Raw genomic sequence first — 20,313 nt, 5'->3', positions numbered from 1 at the left:
TCCAAAAAAAGGGACAAACACTTCCAGGTTTGACGTGGGTGTAATCCAAAACGGTTGTAAGCCAAAACAGTTGGAAACCAAGGTACCACTGTAGTTAGAATTATCTCATGTCTTGGCCTCATTATCCCCACCTATGCCAGCAGTCTGTGCTGTGAGGCAGGGAACAGGAAACGTTCAGTTGGTGAAATTATGCTGAGACATGGTGTAAGCCGAAATATACAAATCTCAAAGATTGTGGTGAACAGCACTCTGTTTCTCTGGCATCATGTCTGTGACCTCGTGCTGCACCACCAAACTCAGCTTGAGGTCAGGGACAATCAGAGCTTTGCTTAGATATAAAATCTGAGCACATCACAAAGTGGCCAAGCAATACTTTCTTGCATCTGGGAAATTATTTTGCCCCCAGCTGTTTCTCCCAATTAAACATTCATGAAAAGTTCCTGGGCTATTCTTCAGGAAAAAAGGAAAGAAATCACAAATGCATCAGAGATGTCAGGCTCTGGAATCCCCCCTCCCCCCCGAGCTCAGTTTTGGAAACTCTTGCAGTCAGAGAAGTGCTTAGTTATGTGAGACTAACTATATATAAAAACATGTTGTATTGGGGAAAACATAAGTATTAGGGGAAATATGCATTACAGAAATGTGTGCATAAGGCAGAGTTGCACACACAAAAATAATATTTGAAAAAAGTTTGCACTAAAATACTGATGAATTTTCATAAAGACTTAAAAGTTTTCTGTAAACTGATGTGGAGAGCTGAGTCAAAGACTGGTAAAATGTGAATCTAAAATTGACTGATTTGCCCATCCCTAATAGCAGTGAACATGGTGCAGACTTGTTGTTGGGTTGTTGTTGTTTTTTAAGCTTTTTCACATCCTTTCTTTGCTTTTAAATTGCTGTTAGGTTTCTTCTGTGGGAATGGCAGCCTTTTCTAAATTAAGTGATATTAGAAAGAGGTATTGGAGACTTGCATCATATTTCTTTCAGCTGGTGCAGACTTTTGTTTTGGTTGCTGTGGACTAGAATGACAAACTGGTTGTTGCTTGTTGCTGCAAGGAACTGTCTGTAAGTAGGACAGAGACAGCCAGCTGTTCCTCGTACGTAGATGCTGCGTGAGTGGCTGTCACTGTTTTTATCAGTAGCCCATGGCAAGACTGACAAATACTTTTTATGTGGCCTGGATGATGTTGCTAATGCAACAGCTACAACAAAAGGGTGGGGGAATTAACCTCACACAACATGGGCTTGTTCACATGAACTTATGAACATAGCAGCTTATGCAACTGAGTAATTAGGATAACTTTGCTGCTGAGGTACCATTTAGGAATTTGGGCGATTTTTCCTTCAATAGAAAATAGCTATGACAACTGCTCTTAAAATACACTGATTTGGGGTGCAGTGGGGGGTCGCAGCAATGTAATCTTCAATGCATCCACAGACAGGTGGCAGCCTGGGCCAGGGCCAGAACCCCTGGGGTTCTCTCTCCTTGGTCAAATGCTTCTTTCATCAACTCTTTTCATCTGCGAGGAGTCATGTATCATTCAGAAGGCTCCTGTCACACTGTGATTGGACCCCAGCTTCATCCCAAAGGGTAATTCCGTCTTTCACAGGGCTCAAGAGAGGTCCTCCTTTCCCCCTACCCAAAGTCCGACAGGGAGAAGGAATGGCACACCAGATGTGTGCAGGGCCATCAGGATCTCCCGCACATGCACAGAGGCACTGTGCCCATCAGAGGCCAGGATGTGTTCCCTCCCATCCAGAGCCAAGGGGCACAAGGCCTCCCCTTGTGTAGCTCTGTTCTGGCCAAGGCAGTGGCAGCATTCATTCGCTCCTGATCTAGCAAAGCTACCCACCCTTAGAGGAGAGTTCATGCTCCAGGGTCGGCTCCTCCTTCCCAAGAGCCACAGCCAGACGCATAAGTGCTGCTCTTGGAAATGGAAAGATCGGGCAACTCTCCAGGAGTTACAACCATTTTAGCTGTAAACTCAATGCTTTTATGCCGAATTTCACAAGCTTCCCACAAGACACCAGGTGTACTGGGAATCTATTGTTACACTGGCAGGGAAGCCTACAGAAATTATTAAAAGGGAAATACAAAAAGAACGCAAAAGCTATTAAATCGCAGGGCTGACTGGCAGTAAGGGGGGCACCCATCTTGGCTGGGAGTCCTGGAAGGCCTTTCCCCACCTGGCCAGGGAGGGCAGAGCCTGGACTGACTCCAGCTGCAAAAGCAGAGGTTGCTGTACAGACTCTTGGGCTAGGGAGCTACTGTTGGTTTTTTGTATCTTAGTTTTAGATCCTGTTATGATTTATGTGGAAATTGTTCAGTGTGGTTATATTTTTTTTAATGTTTTGCTTCCTGTTTATGACTACTTTTGTTGTAGTCATTTGGGGGGGTTTTCATGTTGCAAGTCACCTTGAGTGTGGTTTGAACTGTGGAACGGTGGCATACAAATAAAATGATGTCTGTATGTCTATGTCCCCAGCATCATTGGCAGGTGGGATCAGGATCTGCTTCACCAGGGGGGTATGTGGGGGGTCCTATGTGGGGCATCATTGGGAATCACAATCCATCTCATTAGCAGCACTGCTGCCTTGGCAGCACTTGGGACCTGAGCTCCTCTGGGTGGCCATTTGACCTTCGCCTTCCACCTTCATGACTATTACAAGCTAGATAAAGGTAAAGGTACCCCTGACCGTTAGGTCCAGTTGCGGATGACTCTGGGGTTGCGCACTCATCTCGCTCTATAGGCCGAGGGAGCTGGCGTTTTTCCGCAGACAGCTTCCAGGTCATGTGGCCAGCATGACTAAACTGCTTCTAGCGAAACCAGAGCAGCACACAGAAACGCCGTTTACCTTCCCAGTGGAGTGGTACCTATTTATCCAGTTGCATTTGACGTGCTTTTTAACTGCTAGGTGGGCAGGAGCTGGGACCAAGCAACGGGAGCTCCCCCCTGTCGCAGGGATTTGAACTGCCGACCTTCTGATCGGCAAGTCCTAGGCTCTGTGGTTTAGACCACAGCGCCACCCACATCCCTTACAAGCTAGATAAACTTTTTTTAAAAAAAGTTACTTCTTGCCAGTGGTGAGATGGGTAGTGACAACCCACATAGGATCATATTTCTCCCTACAGATAAGGAACTTATCACGGTGAGTACCAACATTCGCATATAAAAGAAGATGTAGAAGTCACATCCAGAACGTAGATTATGTTGTCATGGAGGTGGCCTAGACGGAAGTATGTCAATCGATAAGTTCAAAAAAAACACTGAACTTTTTTTGCCATTACAGTCTTCCTGCAATTGCACCTTACATGATAGAAGCTTTTGTTCATTGTTGTAAAAGTGCTTTCAATGGACTAAGCATGTCCTAAATGTCTTGCCAAGGGTACTTTGCTTTTGGGAAAAAGAGCCTGATGCATTAAGGAAAGCAGCTGAAAAGTCAAAGCCAATAGAAGTTGTGTTTCCTGCTGTGTTTGTTCCAAGCAAAAAATCAGTGAAATTGGGTTCCATATCCTGATGGAGCTCTGTCTGCCTATCTGGGTCATACTTCTAAAACACTGAAAGGAAAAGGATATTTAAAAAATACAAAATTGAAAAGGAAAAGGTGCTCTAGTGTTTACAGTAATCTATAATATATAGAGTGTCTTGGAGTTTATACTTGGTATCCCAGAAGACAATCAGGATGTTCAAGGGAAATTGCAAACCTTATGTTCGGACAGTAACGTTGGGGGAGAAGGAGTATGTTGTGATTATTATGCATTTCATTTGGGATGGTAATACCCAGTTCCTGTTGCCATTTTTTTGGGGATAGTCTTCAGATTGGAAGACTCCGTAGAGCAGATTTTGAGAGTGTGTAAGGAGAGGAAGGAGAAATCCTGTTCCATTATGGGAACTGCATGGGCACATTGGAATCAACCAATAATGTTCAATAATGTTACCCCAATATATTCTATTTTAACACTTTGCAAATCTTATTAGCCATGGGAGGAATTCACTGTTGTGCTAAGGTAAATATTCTTTCTGTACAAGCATTTCAGTTCAACAGAACATTCTCCTCTTTCCTCCCCCTGCACACCAGTGCTATATTTGAGAGACATGGGAGAAGCCTTGTTGCACTAGCAGAAATCCTTGTACATGCTTCTGCTAACAGGACTAATAAATCAATAGCTTCATATGTTTACTGTGCTCTGTGGCATTTCAACCACAAAGTGGGGGAGACAACTGCAAGCAGTTCTATTGGTGGTGATGGGGAGAATCCCAACATGGTCAGTAGTATAATAAGGACTATTTTTAAAAAGTAGTGCAATCACTTTCAAGTGTCACAGAACTCTTCATCAGGCTTCACACAAAGAAATAAGGGGAAAGGAATGAGAAGGGGGAAATAATGTTGCTCAGTAGAGGGCATGGCCAGAAGCACTTTCTGCAATGCATTACATCTGTTGAGGAAGTTGATGGGCAATTAAAAAGTTATTTGTAGACAAATTAAGTTGATTGAGCCCTGAGTGAAAGATCAGAAGTTGCCCCTGTATTACTAAATGGAACATATGGGCTCCAGACAGTTTTTTGTTCATTTTACAGAGTTTTAACTGCAGGTATGATTACAATCAGTGGGTGGCATGTAACAGAAGGACTTGAGGATCATTCTATAGATTGCTAAGAGTGATTTGGGTGTCCTTCAGTTTTTACGATGAGGAACGTGATCATGCTGCAGTAAGTCGTCCCCCCCCCCCGATGTAATACTAACTACTACTGGAACCTTCTCTCTCTCTCTCTCTCTCTCTCTCCATCTTTTATTTTAGAGACATAAAGCCTGATAACATCTTGCTGGATGAACAGGGTAAGAGCCAATTGTTTCTTACTATAATAGTATCCTCATGCATGCAAACCTGTAGCAAAATACTGTCTCCTAGGTGAGCAGTGCAGGCTTTAGGAAGCCACCATGTCATTGTGAGATGGAAAGCAGGCTGAGGCAAAAAAATAAAAATAAAACTTACCTTAGCTCTGTGCTTCTGTTGAATTAAGGCATGAATGACAACAGCAGGCCAGGTTAACTGTAGGTTTTCTTCATCTGCACCTTGTGACCCAGCTTTTAACTAGAATGATGGCCTCGTTCAGAGGTTCCTCTTGCATGCTATACCATTCTTCTTTCATGTGTCAGGAGAGGAGTTTGAAAACATCCACTTTTAGTTTTGAATGAACCAGAGTTTACCATTATTTCTGAACATGGGGAAACTATCTCACAAAGGTTAGTTCAAAGTTGCCAGGATCAATTGGTGGTTTCAGGATCTGGTTTGTCATTCATAGTAGGAACCAATCACACCAATTTCTGAGTGAGAAACTATGATTTATTCAAAACCAAAAGTGGAACCTTTTTATTGCAGTTTTTCCTTCTGTGTGATGGATTCAAGCAGGGGCCAAAGCTCAGTGGTTGAATATATGCTTTGCATTCTAAAGGTGTGGGATTCAATTCCTCATATCCCCAACTAAATGGATCATGTAGCAGGTGATGGGAAAGGCCTGTATTTGAGGTTTTAGAGAGCTGCAGCCAGTCAGAGTAGGCAGTACTAACTAGATGGAGAAATAATCTGGCCCATTGTGCCACCTTCCTGTCTTTCTAGGGAAGGGGAACAGGGACTCGGTGAACACGAAGCTTGCTGTGGCATGGAGTCATAAATTTATTTATTTATTGACAGCATTGATATGCTGTCCATACATAACTAAGTTTCTCTGGCTTAGCAGTATGTCTGAACCAGGCTGATAAATTTATCACGAACAACAATCATGTTTTCCTCCGTAGAATAAGGTTTTAATTTTGGATGCTTTTGAAGGAGAACCTGCTGTGGCTCTGTTTCAGACGCACCGCAGTGCAACATAGCTGTGCAATCAAAGATAACGGGAAATGTGTTTGGAGAGTACTATAGGTGCATTTGGGATGCTGAGCAGCAGAGCATTTCCTCCTTGCTTGCTCTTTTCCCCCCACAGGAATGTGCAAAAGTTTTATGCATCCTGTTTGAAGGCAAGTTTTCTTTTTAAACACTCCCACCCTATGCAGGTTCAATGCGGTTTCGTTCCAGTATGCATGAGATCACTGGGTCATGGAAGCATTTTTCACATGAAAACCATTTATGCCAGGGGTGGGGAACCTGGAGTCCTTCAAAGGTTGTTGAATTCAAACTCATATCCACCATAGACATCATGGCCAATGGCCAGGGATGATGGCAGTTGGAGCCCAGCAACATCCATGGTTTAGGTGCTTCTGAAGAGGTTCCTCAAGAGCATCTTCCTTGTCATGTTGTTCTCACACGATGTAAATACAGAGTAAATTCCCTGCTTTGCCTCCACAAGGTGTGGATATTGTGTGAGGTATTCTCTGCTGTTTCCCAGAATAGTCCACTCTGTGGTAGACTGAGGCATTCTGAGAAGGCGAGGAACAGGCAATGTTCTGATAACTTTACATTAAGAAACAATTCAAGAGGAGGAACTCGCACTTCCATTGATGTTAATATGTGTCTAAATTCTATAATTTTTGGAGAATGGACAGATATTACAGTCATAGGCTTGGGCTCAAGGAAGACAGTTGAAAAGAACTGCTTCAGAGGCTTTTCAATTTTTGATGCATTTGGGACAGCATCAGAATTCTATTTGGAATTGTCTTTTCTCTACGTGCCCTTGAAATCCATGCCCTTCTGACTGTTTCCTCTTTGCAATTTCTCTGTGTGTTTCTCCAACCATGGCAGGAGAGTTGTGTAGTTCCACTCTGGCGTGCAAAGAGCCTCTTACCTATAGTTCAATTTTGTTTTTGGTTTCCCCCTCAGCCATTGTTTTAGCAGCATCTCTATCTATATTTAGACCGCTAAGATTGTGCTTGTTTTCCAGCGACTTGCTCTCTCCTTGGGAATGGTCGTTCAAACTCAAGCTCAATTCTGTTGCAGCTTTGCTACTTTTATGCCAAACTGTGGGTGCTTCCAGACTGTCTCTGTTTTTGGGTGGGATTCAGTCACCCCCTGGCAAATTCAGGTTGCATAATTAAGGCTGATTTGGAACTCTTGTGAAACAAGCCCACTTCTCCAAAATACTGGATTTTTTTGCAGTAAGGAAGGTGATGGGAAAACACATTGGAAAGTGTGGAATGACACTTCCTTTGATGCAGCATCGTCTAAACTCCCCACAAATAAATAGGAATGGATTCATTTTCTCTCTCTCTCTCTCTCTCTCTCTCTCTCTCTCTCTCTCTCTTAAAAAAATCATCTAATGTCCCTGCAAGCAAATCAGACTGAATGTTCATTAAGCAGGTTGTGTGAAAGCACCCTGTGTGAGAAAGAGGTTATGTTAAGGCTGACTTCAATGGGCAGGATCAGCTGGGCGGAGGCAGGTTTTTTTTTGGGGGGGGTAGAGTCACTACTCACCATGAAGTTGTTACAGTAAGTGCCACACTTTTAACATTTGGGGGGAAGGTTTTGGCACTGCATACCCTTGAGTACCCCCAGAAAAAAAGGACTGGGCGGGGGGAGTTCATAGCTTTTCCTTTCACTTGGTGGGGGGGGGGAAATCTTACTTTTGCTTGGTAAACATTTTTTAAAGTCTCATACCATTATACTGAATGTTCACAATTTAATGATTGTTGACATTTACATCTGCATGCTGGTAATCTCAGATAAATTTTGTTAATATCTAAATATACATATATACATATATTTTAGTCCAGGTGTTCACTGTGCTTCACTGATGAAATATCTCTTAAGTTTTTCACCATTAACAACATTAGTCAGGGATTGTCAGCATTTGCAGATGAATATCATGTTTTCAAACATTTCTTTAACATGCACAACACCTTGCGTTTTTTCACTGTTTCGGTAGTTTAATGTTAACTACATTTTTATTTAGGCTTTTAAAAAGTTTTTTTAATCAACTCTAGAGTCTAAAACCAAATTGGATCCACAATTATTTATGGTGCTGCTCAGAAAATTATATTCACATCTTATGTGTGGTAGTAACTACACCAAGCTTCTTCTCAAAATACTAAAAGTTAAGATATTTCTGTGTGAGGTGTTCCCCATAACATGCTTCTTTTAATAGTTCAGTTTTACAGTTTATTATTCCAATTACTTCTGCTTTTTTAGAAACTTTGGGTTGTATTTCAAGAATTAACTTTTGACAAACAAGACAGCCAAAATGCCATCTCCCTGCTTCTTTCCCAAAGAATATCAAAGGTTGAATAAAAATAATGGCATCTATAATTCATTATTTTATTAATGCAATTTCCCGCAGGGAAAGGAGAGCAATAGAGAGGAAATGAAAAGTGATGCAAGGATGGAATATTGCCTTGGCCTTTCACTGCCTCCTTTCTTAAGAGTTCTCTGAGGAGTCATTTTGGGCTTGCCTTTTCTTTTCTCTTTTTCACTCTACAGCCACAAGGAAGGGGGCACCATGGTGTCTGATTCTCTAAGATTGTTCAGGCTATGCATGTGCTGCTTGCCAAATCAGTTGCTGGGGAGGGGGGCGCATGTCAGATGTACTCTGGCATCATAACTCATGGTTTTCTCATACTGCAGGTGACAATAGCCCTTAAAGCATTCTCCCCGTCTGCTGAGATTATGCTTCAAATGCAGCCTTTCTTAACCTTGGGTCCCCAGATGTTGTTGGACTATAACTCACATCATCCCTGAACTGGTTCCTGCCAGCTGGGGGTGATGGGAGTTGTAGTCCAACAACATCCGAGGACCCAAGGTTGAGAAAGACTGTTCTAATGCAAAAAAAGGCATCAGCAGTACCAAGTGGGTGCATTTGATCACCCAAAAAACTTCATTGCAGCACCATGGCTGGTAGAGGACCATAGCAGAGTGTGATGTCCGGCCATCTTTGAGCAGTTTGCAGTACAGCCACTAGAGGTACTGAAGTATTCTGGATGTGATCATGGGAAACATTCCCCTGAAGGAATCACTGCTTCTACTGCCACAATTTATTTATAAATCCCATTTTCACTCTTCCGTTGAGCAAACGGAGTACTCATTTGCTTCAGCTGGGGCGAGATTTTGGCTTTGATTTCTGATCAGCAGTGCCACGGACGTGGACCTCTGAGCCTAGGGATTTACTGTGTTGCTTTTATTGTAGCACCTTGCCAGCTGAACAGCCAGGGTACTTATTATCTTTCCTCCCTGGCTGTTCAGTAAGGGAGTTGATAGGTGTTGGCTTGTGCAATCACATTGCAGTTTCCTGCCTTGGGGCCTCGGTGTTTAATAGGAAAAGTTGCAGGGAAGAGAGCAAATTCAAAGGACATAGTGCAAATGATTGATACTCTTTGCTGCCTGTTTACTTGTAATCATATATAGTAAAATGAATAGCCATGCCAGAATGGAATGTTATGTAGATGTGAGATGCTCATGTAAAAAATGGTTTCTTTACCTCTCTCTTAGGACATGTGCATATCACAGACTTCAATATTGCCACTGTGATAACAAAAGACACTCAGGTCACCACTATTGCTGGCACTAAACCATATATGGGTGAGTAGCTAAAAATTAAGGCACAGTTTACTTCTGTTGGTAATACCTTCTGTTCTAGGGTTGTGCTCTGAGCATTTTAATTCTAATTCTGTCCAGATATTAAAACAGTTTTGCTTTTCCTTCTTCTTTTTAAGAAGAAAGGGTCCAGCTTAGAAGAGACTCCATCCAGCCTAATACATGGAACCAGCATACTGGTTCCACCTCTTCCAACCCCATCTCATTGCTGCCTAGGTGCCTAAAATCTTAAGAGTGTAGGGCAAAATTGCATGATTGGTTCTTGGGTTTTTTGTGTGAGATGTATGCTGCAGTTGGGTGGGCAGGCCCTATAGAGATGATAAAAGGTGGCCCAGCCCATTGGCTTGACACATGAGACTGGGAGAAGCCTTTGAAATATAAATGGATATGCAGAATATTGATGCATCATCCTCAAATGACTGCCCCTGTTTTTTGGTTACCAAGAAATATAATGAACTTATTACATACCCTTTGAGAATTTAACAAGTGCTCACTTCCATTTTCTGTTTAACTTGTCTGTTTAACTTGGCTGCCTGAGGTAGTGCGGTTTGTGTGTTGGTACCCTCCCTTTGATCACTTATTTCATATGGTTGTATTTTTTCCATGTTTGTTTTAATTTTAAATGCTAGTTTGCTTATAAATATTACACTTATATTCCACTTTTCCTCCAAAGAGCTCAAGGTGGTCACATGGTTTCCCCTCTTGCCTTTTTTTCCTCACAACAACCTTGTGGGGTAGGTTAGGCTAAGAGACTGTGAGTGGCCCAAAGAACTTTACGGCTGAGTGGGGATTTGAATCCTGGTCTCCCAGGTCCAAGCTTAAGGAGCCACGGTCTTCCACTTCAGGAGGGCACCATTTCTATGGGTCAAACCCCAGAGTTAGTATCTCCCTTCCCAGCACTTAAGCAAAAGTTAGGCCACTTCCATTTAACAATATTAAATGATGTTTTGATGGTTATAATGCATGCATCTGCTCAGCAGCTACAAGCATTTTATGTGTGATCAAGGGGGAACAGGAGAGGGACTTTCATGCATATATACTGTATATCGATAGATCAATAGGTATTTGTGCATTTGCAACCCATCTGCGTCAAACAGTCAGCCAAAGTGTGATCTGGAAATTGTGATTCATAAGTGTAAAAACTTGTACAGAACCAGAGAACGTAAGCATGGTGAGTCAGTTCCCCAGTGCTCCGTGCATTTGTGCAGTGACCTTCTGAACCTCAAGAACATGGCAGAATTCTCCCAGCTCATTTTCTTGATGGTAGTTTTGGTTAGGTGACAAAAGTAGAAGGATGTCATGCCGACTTCATCTTCTCTTTTAGTTAGAGGGCAATGAGAACATTCACAGAGGAAGGGGAAAACTTTTGTGCTTATACCACCCCCCTATCATTCCAAATATCATTGCTTAAGTATCTCCCCACTCCCAATAATACATTGCTTGAAAATACTTTTTTGCCTTCTATATTTGTTCATATATTTGCTGGGGATATTTGTATTCTGCGATTGTTCACAATGAGTCGTGATCCAAATACAAATGACAATAAATCATTAAAAAATTCATAAACCATAAAGTCAGTTTGAACAGTAGAAGCAGGTGGAAGAAAGTTCAGAGTGGGCTACTCACCCCATGTCAATTAACTCATTAAATGCACTAAAAATGCTTGAGTAAACAGGTGAAACTTTACTGGCACAGCAAAGCTTTTCCTGCACACTTCCAAAGGGAAAGCATTCTCTGTCAGAGCCTGATGGCCACACACTTCTAAAGTAGTTAGTAAACTGATCATAACAATGGCTGAAAAGTAAATTATGATGGTAGAATAGAATTCTTATCTTGCAGTGAACTTGGTTGCAATTGGTATAAATATGGTCAAAATTCAAAACGCGTTCAGCAAAAATGGCTCTTTGATTAATAGATTATTATGGAGGTATGGAAGGGAAGAAGTATATTGGCAGTGTATGGACATAACTTTTTAGATGCATGTGCACCAGACTTGAGATGCATTTGTTCCTTGCTCTAGAAGGCAAAACCTAAAGAACTCTGGTGTACGTGTTTGACGATAGATGTTTAAAGGTGTATCTCTCCAAAAAGCAAAATATTGACTCTTCCTGATAAATAAAGTGTCAGGGCTGAGCCATAAGCAGCTGTAAGAGGGGAATGGGAATGGGGAGCTAATGACTGAGTCAGAGAAACTGACTTAAGGGACCAGGATAGGAATCTGAGCTAAATGTCACCCCAAAACACACCAGAGCCAGGGAGATGATTATTGTCATCATCATGTTTATTGGTAGGCTACATTTTCATGAGATTATCCCCAAAACAGTTCAAAAAATATCAAATGAACAGTGATAACATTTTGTAAAAAATTAAATTATTTTTTAAAATAAGAACAATTGTAGCTAATCATACTGTCAGTATAAGTAAAGCGTCATTTAAAAATAGCCCATACAGTAGTGTATAAAACAATACAAATTTAGTCTGCCTCCTCTTTAGTTTTAAGCTGTTAAATAAGACTATTTTAACAGCTTAAAACTAAAAAGGAGGCAGACTAAATCCTAATACAGAAATAAAAATAGTTGTTGATGTCCCGTTTTTGCAAGGCATTCCACAAGGCTTAGGTACACACATTAGATAGCAGCCTTTCTCTCAGCTCCCATTTCTTTTAGTTCATTTCCCATAGCTCACTGTTGCCCAGGCAAATCAGGAAGCCCTTCTTGACTAGGTGGGCCCAGTAGCCAGCCAGCCATGGCTCCCAAAGGGTCTGTCCCCATTTGGACATTTGGAATATATTCTTACATCAATGGAAGCAAAGGCAATAATCTTGCTGTAAGATTCCTAACGAAAGCAAATAACAACTTTCTCTTTTTCCCCAGCACCCGAGATGTTCAGTTCTATAAAACCCATTGGCTATTCCTATGCTGTTGACTGGTGGTCATTAGGCATTACAGCTTATGAACTTCTTAGAGGCCGGGTACTGTACTGTTCATTTATATACTTTATTGCTCTATGCATCCATTAATCCATCGTTTTCAGGTGGTCCAGCTCTCAAGCTCTGTGTCCATTTTTATGATAGACTCATTGAAATTCCAGAGAGAATCACTGCTGTTTAAAACAAGGAATTATCTTACTGATAAATATGAATTTCTGATATAGCAGTTGCTAGACAATATACCAAGAGTCCAGCAGGAACAAAATGTAGAAAGATATTTTACAATTGCAGAATGATCCTGCGGTTTGAGGAAGAAATGGACCGCTGTGTGTGAATTAGTAATCAAACACATTTCATGTTCTAGCATGCCTTGTTTCTGGACTGGATGACAACATATTTCCACAATGTTTTCTGGGAGTCTTTACAAGTTAGGTCAAACCAGTAGGCAAAATGGGAACTTTATTGCAATGGATACACCTAAAAGCTTTTTTAAAATTTTTAAATAAAAGTTGGTGAGCAATATGTCGCATTGCTAGCATCTAGAATATTAGCATCAATTTTGCGATAAACTATGCGTGAACAGTCCCATTGATTGCAGCCCTGGAGATACATAGGCAAGTGAAGGTGTGGGAGGAGCACGTGCTTAGCTGGAGATGTTAAGAGTATTTTTGCTGCAGCCGATCACCTTGCACAACCTACAAGCTGCTCAGCAGAGTGATAGCTGCAGTAAAAGAAAAAAAGGCATTTTGCTGCACATGTTCTTCATCTGTGACTACCCAGGATTGCAGCCTTCTGTTTGATTTCAACCTTAATAAAAATAAAAAAAAAGCAAGAGAAGGCTTCTGTTTTGTTTTGTTCTTGTTAAATAATTGTATTTATACCAGTCGGATCTTTTGGTAAAGTAAGCAGGGCAGAAATAATTTAAACCTCTGCTTAAAATTGCTTCTTTAAAAAGTCTCATAGTTTTAAATTTTAATTACTTTTAATTTAATTAATCTTAATTAAGGGTACCTTAGCTTTTTCATCCAAAACAGCTGTTCTGAAGCATCCAAAATGTTACGTCATTTAAGTCACAACTGCATGTCGGTGGGGGAATGAAGTAGCCAAGTTTAGATATCGTTTCAGTCCCCACTTTGTTTCTGGGGAAAACAAGCAATGCAGTCTCGTGTTAAAATATTATGTATACATGCAACTGAAGATAGATAGATTTTATTTGTGAATGTGCTGCTGGCTGGACAGAATTGTGTATTTGTATTTAGTCATTTCCACCATCCATTTAGATTTAGTTAAATATATAAGCTATGCATATGGTTGCTGCTAATAAAAACCTAAACAGGGATTGAAAAATTAGTTCCTTACACTGCAGCGCTTTACTTCACATGTACTTTGCCTTTTCAGTTGCATGTATTCTTCCACATGCCTGGGAATGTCTCCCAAAGTCAATGTTCCCTAAAGTGGTCTACATTTATTAGGGTTAGATATTTGCTTCTCACTCTCCTGTTATACATGGGCATTCTTCAATAACCACTTGCTAAGGTTGTCAGCAAGAGTGAAAAGCCCTGAATCCAACGCTGCAGTAACATTCAGGTATTGGTGACCTGAAAAACAGTAATGCGTTTTAAAGCTTGCTTTATTGGATTTCTACTCTGCCCAAAGGAGTCCTTTGACATAGCAGGAAATTAAAATGTTCATGCCTTGTTACCGTACACTACAGGCATGGTGAAGTATTCCTCCATCTTCCCTGTAAAGAAAAAAAAAATACTGTAGAGTTAAATCTTGTGAATAGAAGTTGCTTATAATAATTCAGAAATGTTATTGTATCTAAATCTTTCCTGGAACCCTGGCAGATTTCTTGCCCATCATGTATCGCCTTTGAGGATCTATACTAGTAATGGCTGAATGTTCTGGCAAATGGGACAGAAGTAAAAATCCAGAGGACGAAAGGGTTGTTCCCTACAGTCCTTATGTATCTCCCCATGCCAGGGCATCTTAACTGAACTGCGCAGGAGAGGCAGGCAGGAATGCAGGTTGTACTCCAGCCTGTACCCAGAAATGTGCTAGTTTTGCTACCTGCTTTTGCACTTGGATGATTTTTGTCTTCTGATATTGTTTTTAATCTGCTACAGTTAAGAGATTTAGATGTGTCTTAGGTAATTTTATTATTTGTGATATTGTTATAGGTTCTTTTTAACATTTTGGTAGTCACCTTGAGAAGGGCATCCTCTTTCTGTACAGAAAATACTAGCCATAACTGTCCAGGAGTCACATATATCCCCACTTCCTGTGCTACTTATGATGGCTGTGCTGTCTCTATGGACTGTTTGAAACAGCCCTCTGTAGTTTAACTCACTCTTTCCAGAGGCTATAAGGTCAGCCACGATATAGCAAGCAATGCTGAACTAATTCGGCACTTAGTTTGAATGGGTAGTTATTTATATGGCAAGCCCCTCGACTTTTGTTTTCATGAGATGTTTGGCAAATCATGTTTTGTCGTTGGCTTAGTGCATCATGGTTTGTTAGCACAAAACACAGCATGTTCCTGGGTTATCCCCTTTGTGGTGGGAGGAGCAAAGTGGGAGTCCCCCAGATGTCTCTGTCAGCCTGCACTTCATGCAAGTGTGACTTACCAAACCATCCTTTTATGGCTTAGCATGATATGCAAACATGGTCAATGTCTGTTTCAAAGGAGATAAAAACAAGAGTTTACCTCAATGGCAGTTAAGCTCCGACTCCAGACATAAACAGGATAATGCAGTCTTTAAATGTTTCAGGGAATATGGAAAGAATTTTGGTTTGTTTTCTGTTTTTTAAAAACAGCAGTAAATTGATTTCCTCTGCACTCAGGCTGTCCTAGTGAAACGCTGGTTGGATGACAGCGCAAAGCCTTGATCCCTTCCCTTACATTTTGCTTTTCAAAAGTAGCTTTGTTGTTGCTGCTGCTGCCCTCTCCTGCACTGATCTATTTACTTCAATTGAATTAGGCTCCCCAGTGACTGTAGTTCAATGGTTCAATTGAGAACAACAGCAGGGCGAGATGGAGGAGCGATGCGGGTGGGAACAGGAAGAATGTGGGCTTTGGAAAAATCAGCACAATGACTACCTGAGCAGAGGTCATTTACTTAGAAATGGTCTGAAAGAAATAATGTGGTTTTTGCAGCTGTTGGATGAGGGATTTGTTTCAAAATTTATTTGCTCCCTACCCCCTTTTCCTCTTCACAGAGGCCATATCACATTCGCTCTAGTACTGCTGCAAATGAAATTGCCCACATCTTCAAGACAGCCACAGTTATGTATCCTGCTGCTTGGTCAAAGGATATGGTGTCCTTAATCCAAAAGGTAAGTGGGACATGTTTTTGGAGGCAGGCTGATTTCAATAAAGAGAAGGGTGCTTGCTTTAGAACAGGTATGGGGAACCCCAGCCCCCCCCCCAGAAAGTCTGTTCCACTGTCAAACGACTATTGCCATCAGAACATTTCCCCTAAAGTTTTCTTAGAATCGCCTTCCTTGTTATTTGAATCCAGAAAAAGATTGCTTCATCTTCCGATATTTGAAGGTGGTGAACATATCACCTCTTAGTCTGATCTTCTCCAGGCTCAACATATCCAACTCCCTCAAGCTTGGTTTCCAGGCCCTTTATCATCCCGTTCATCCTCCTCTGCACATGTTCCATCTTGTCGCTATCCTTCTTAAACTGTGGTGCCCAGGACTGGACACAGACATATCTAGAAGACCAAATGTTTCCCACACCTTCTGAGTGGAAGCTCAGTACACCAAGACTTATAGGAGAAGTGCGACTGCTTCAAAAAGCAAAAAGCCCATGTCTTACCTCTCCACCCCCACCCCTCACAGTAATTTCTGCTAACACAAAATGTGTGACATAATTTTACGTGACTTCAGGTTACCACACAAAAGCCACCTGCTGCACTTCGTTGGCTCCCACATGTAGAGGCATAAACATTTTGCAGTGGACTTATGTTACATCTTTGTATTATTAGATTTTATGGGTATTTAAATACTGCTGTAAATTAAAAAAAAAACCCCACCTCATAATGGTTTTCAGTAAAATTACCAGAGAGAGAGAGGGAGAGAGAATTACCTGCTAGTTCAGCATGCTTTCACTTGAGAAGGTTTCCAGACATCACATTTTCCCTGTGGCAAAGTGACAGTCGAGCTTCTGTAGAGATGTTCACTTGCCATCATTTATTCATAACTTCTATTCACATATTTCCACGTGGTAACAGTTTGTCAGCATAAGAATTATCAGAAAATATGGCTGAGAGGCATTCTTTATCAGACAGAGGAAATTGGAATGGGATGCCTTTTTGGAAGGTTTGCTGTTGGGAAAGTCTCAGTACAACTATATCTTTCAGCCTCTTTCTTTCTGTAAAGGGAATGTTTTGGTAATGCCTGAAAACATGATTTGATTAAAGGTGAAGTTAATGAAAAAATGCAGCAAAAAACAATGGGTTCAGTCCATGAAAATGTGAATCTATGTTCAAACATTCAGTGAGCACAATTCAATAGAAACTTAGGTGGTATTCAGCCAAGTTTCATCTGACCCGAATATTGACTTAACAGGACCTCATGACTAACTTAAAAGTCCTATAGTTTCAGTTAATACTTGATTGCAACTAACTGATTCATGCTCAGTATGGTGTTTGCAGTGGGACATCCTTCTCCCCATACTAGCAATTCCTGTTATAAAAAAAAAATTCAAAGCCTCAAGACCCTGGTGTGAGAAACTTTTGACCCTCTGGATATTGTTGGACTTCAACTTCCATCAGTGTCAGCCACTGTGATCAGTGGCCAGGGGTGATGGGAGCTGTAGTCCAACAATATCTAGAGGACTACAAATTCCCCATCACAGTTCAAGATCATTCCAAATAAATTCATTCTGACTGGTATGAAAATGCAATGGGAAATGCAATGGGATCCATTTTTACATAACAAAATATTTTATAATATGGAATAAATGGCATAAGGAGATTCACCTAATTCCTTTTATACCAGATACAGTGGCACAAATTAATTTGGTCTCACATCCAAGATTAGTGGCATAAACAGGACCCTTTAGCGATTTCCAGTTATGAAAGATGGTTACATTTCTCTCTCCCAAATAAGTTTTTTTTTTTTTAAAGTAAAATAAGATAATTGGGTTCATTGATATAGGTAACTTGGGGAAGAAGAGATAGACTACCATCCTATGCATACTAAATTGAGAGTAATTTCAGTGGAGTCAATGGAGCCTTCATCTGAGAAAACAGATAGGTTTGCACTGTTAAAAGAATGGGTTTATATCCAGCAAAATCTTCGCATTAGCTCAAGGACTTCTGTCTGCTCAGTGGACTTCCTCTGCTCATGCCCTCACAGAGTGTTTGTTGTGGGGGAGGAAGGGAAAGGAGAATGTTAGCCACTTTGAGACTCCTTACGGTAGTGATAAAGCGGGATATCAAATCCAAACTCTTCTTCTTCATGCACCCTCCAAAATCTGTTTAGGCATTTCCCCAAACCCCAAACCCAGATTTGAGAGTGCGGTGTTGTAGTTTCATATGGGGAATGGAGAGGGAGTCCTGTTGCACAGGTGTATGTATGTATAGCCTCAGTATCCTCCTATAACCCCCTCAAAAGAGACTATGAAAAAGAAAATAGGTTAATATGTGTGCTGCGTGCAGGTTCTGGTATTTGTGTTTCTGTCTCTATCTGTGATGTTTAAATCAATGTTGTACGGAACTGCCTCGAGAACCTGAAGGCTTGGCAGGCCATTCAGTTGAGAAGACTGCTGCTGCTATTGCTGCTGAGGCTGAGAAAAGTTAAGGCCAAGGTCTATTATATTTCATTATTACTCCGGGGGAAAAGAAAACAGAAGGGGGCACGGGTGGTACTAGAATGGAAGTGGCAATTACACAGCCCCCAGTGGCAGCAATATTTGTAACAGCAAGTGGTGTAGAGATGATATATTAGGCAGTTTAACAAAATGACCCTGAAATTGGGCTATCATTCAGTGATGCACTCTGAGGTTTTTTTTTATTCATGAATCTCCACTTTTGGTGTTCAGAATCTCTAGCTAAAAAACCTCTGCAGAACTGAGAAGATCTCTTGTCTGTCTTCGGCCAGAGTCACTCAGGTGCACAGTTCCATGTAGCAAGGAGAAGTCTGATTTCAGAAGGGGGTGATGTGCGCCTTAGCACATGACTCCCAGACCCAGGTGGAGATATAGTGTAAAGGTGAACTTCAGATCCATATTGTTAACCCACACACATGAACCAAGCATGCTAGAAACGTTTTTAGTTGTTTTACATTTTAGTAAAGACAAAACCCACAATATTTTAATATTTTTAGGCAGGATTAATAGATCTGGAAGACATGATTTTGGCTCGGGACCCTAAACTGTAGACAGTGAATCAGTTACCACTACCCTCCCCGCCCCCACAAAAAAAAATGCATAGCAGGTTATGCTGGGCTAAAACTCCAAATTCACAGCCCAATCCTGAATGTTTTTCAAAATTTAGTATCAAATATATGCTCTTCACATAGTTCTGCACAAGGTGAAACGCTTCCATATATTCAGAGTCCCATATACATGCATGCATTGGCTACATATTGACTCTTCATCCCCACTGCCTTTATGTGAGACCTAACAGTGGCACTGTAAGAGATGGCACCAAGGAGATGGAAAATTGCCCAACGGCAATTGAAAAAACCGGCATGTATGGTGGTAGATGTATGATCAGAAGAACTATTTTGTCCAGATATATACCTAAATACACGTAAAAACTGTTTTAAAAACCCTGCATTTGAAACTAGTCAAGACAGAGTAATAACTCCACATTTCTGTAGATTTCCTTTATATTTATTTATGTCATTTTACTTTGCTTTTTATCCTGTGCCATGACATTCTGGAACCCCCACAGGCCCTTTTGTTCCTTCTTGAATTAATGATGCAATGTCACCGCTATTTAAATTTTCACTCTGCCCCCCTTTGTCTCTGTTTTAGCAGCCATTATGTATTATAGATGAGACCAACTGGGATGTCAAGTTTGATCCTGGCTCTCACTTGTCTCAAGTAAATTTCGTAAAAAAGGTTTCAGTGCATTAAATCAGGCATGGAGCATTTCCACATACAAACTGAACACCTTCCAGCCCCTCTCCTGCCAGTTATGCAAGGTTGGTAATTCAGGATGGAAAAGGGAAGAAAACAGAAATTAAATGTGTGCTGCAACCTGTGTAGGTTTTATGTTTGCGTTACAGGCAGATTCAAAGGGAAACCAGGGAAACCTCTCATGTGAAAAATGCTTGTATGGGCTTGCAGATGTTAGAGGAGCATTTTAGGAACTTGCATAATTGTAGGTTTGCAGTTCAGCAGGAGTATCCCATTCCAGTCAGTCTGGCATATGAATGGAAGCAGGCTGATGAAGTAACTGGCTGGCTTTGATTTCCCTGAATGATTTGCAGCTCCCACAAAAACAATCTGTTTGCATTCATGTTCTACATGAATCATTTTGAAATGTTTTGCTGATTCCTGGGCAATGTTTGAAGAAAAATATTCAACACTATATGGGCAGTGTACACTGGTGGCATTTGTATAAACCACAGGGGGATTTGATTTCAACAGGAGTTGGTTTGAACTATGTGGGCATTTATCTAGTCATAAAAATAAAGTACCGCTGCAAAATCTTTCTGAGATAAATCTGACAGAACAGGACTTTTTGAATAATTTGTTCAAATGCAGTAGATATTTGTTGAGTGTTTGGCTTAACTTACTTAGAAGAAAGAGTTCAGTAAATTACTGCTGAAGTAGAACACTTTCTCATTTTGAGCCAGCCAAGCATCCAGCAAGGAAAAGAACCAGATTCTGTACTCAGTC

General features: G+C 41.0%; 1 protein-coding gene across 3 annotated transcripts in view; it reads left to right on the top strand.

Annotated features, from left to right (window-relative positions):
• Positions 1–20,313, top strand: part of STK32A (serine/threonine kinase 32A) — a 78,157-nt gene that overhangs the window by 48,427 nt on the left and 9,417 nt on the right. For all 3 annotated transcript variants that reach the window (XM_081852134.1, XM_081852135.1, XM_081852136.1), the window contains exons 6-9: positions 4,802–4,839; positions 9,416–9,505; positions 12,394–12,491; positions 15,669–15,785. In XM_081852134.1, coding sequence (XP_081708260.1) covers positions 4,802–4,839; positions 9,416–9,505; positions 12,394–12,491; positions 15,669–15,785 — 343 coding nt within the window. The remainder of the gene's footprint in view (positions 1–4,801; positions 4,840–9,415; positions 9,506–12,393; positions 12,492–15,668; positions 15,786–20,313) is intronic.

Source organism: Podarcis erhardii (genome assembly GCF_964252035.2).
Source record: "Podarcis erhardii genome assembly, chromosome: 2".
Taxonomy (NCBI): Eukaryota; Metazoa; Chordata; class Lepidosauria; order Squamata; family Lacertidae; genus Podarcis; species Podarcis erhardii.
The sequence above is the reverse complement of the archived record's forward strand: the minus strand, read 5'-3'. Positions and strand labels throughout refer to the sequence as shown.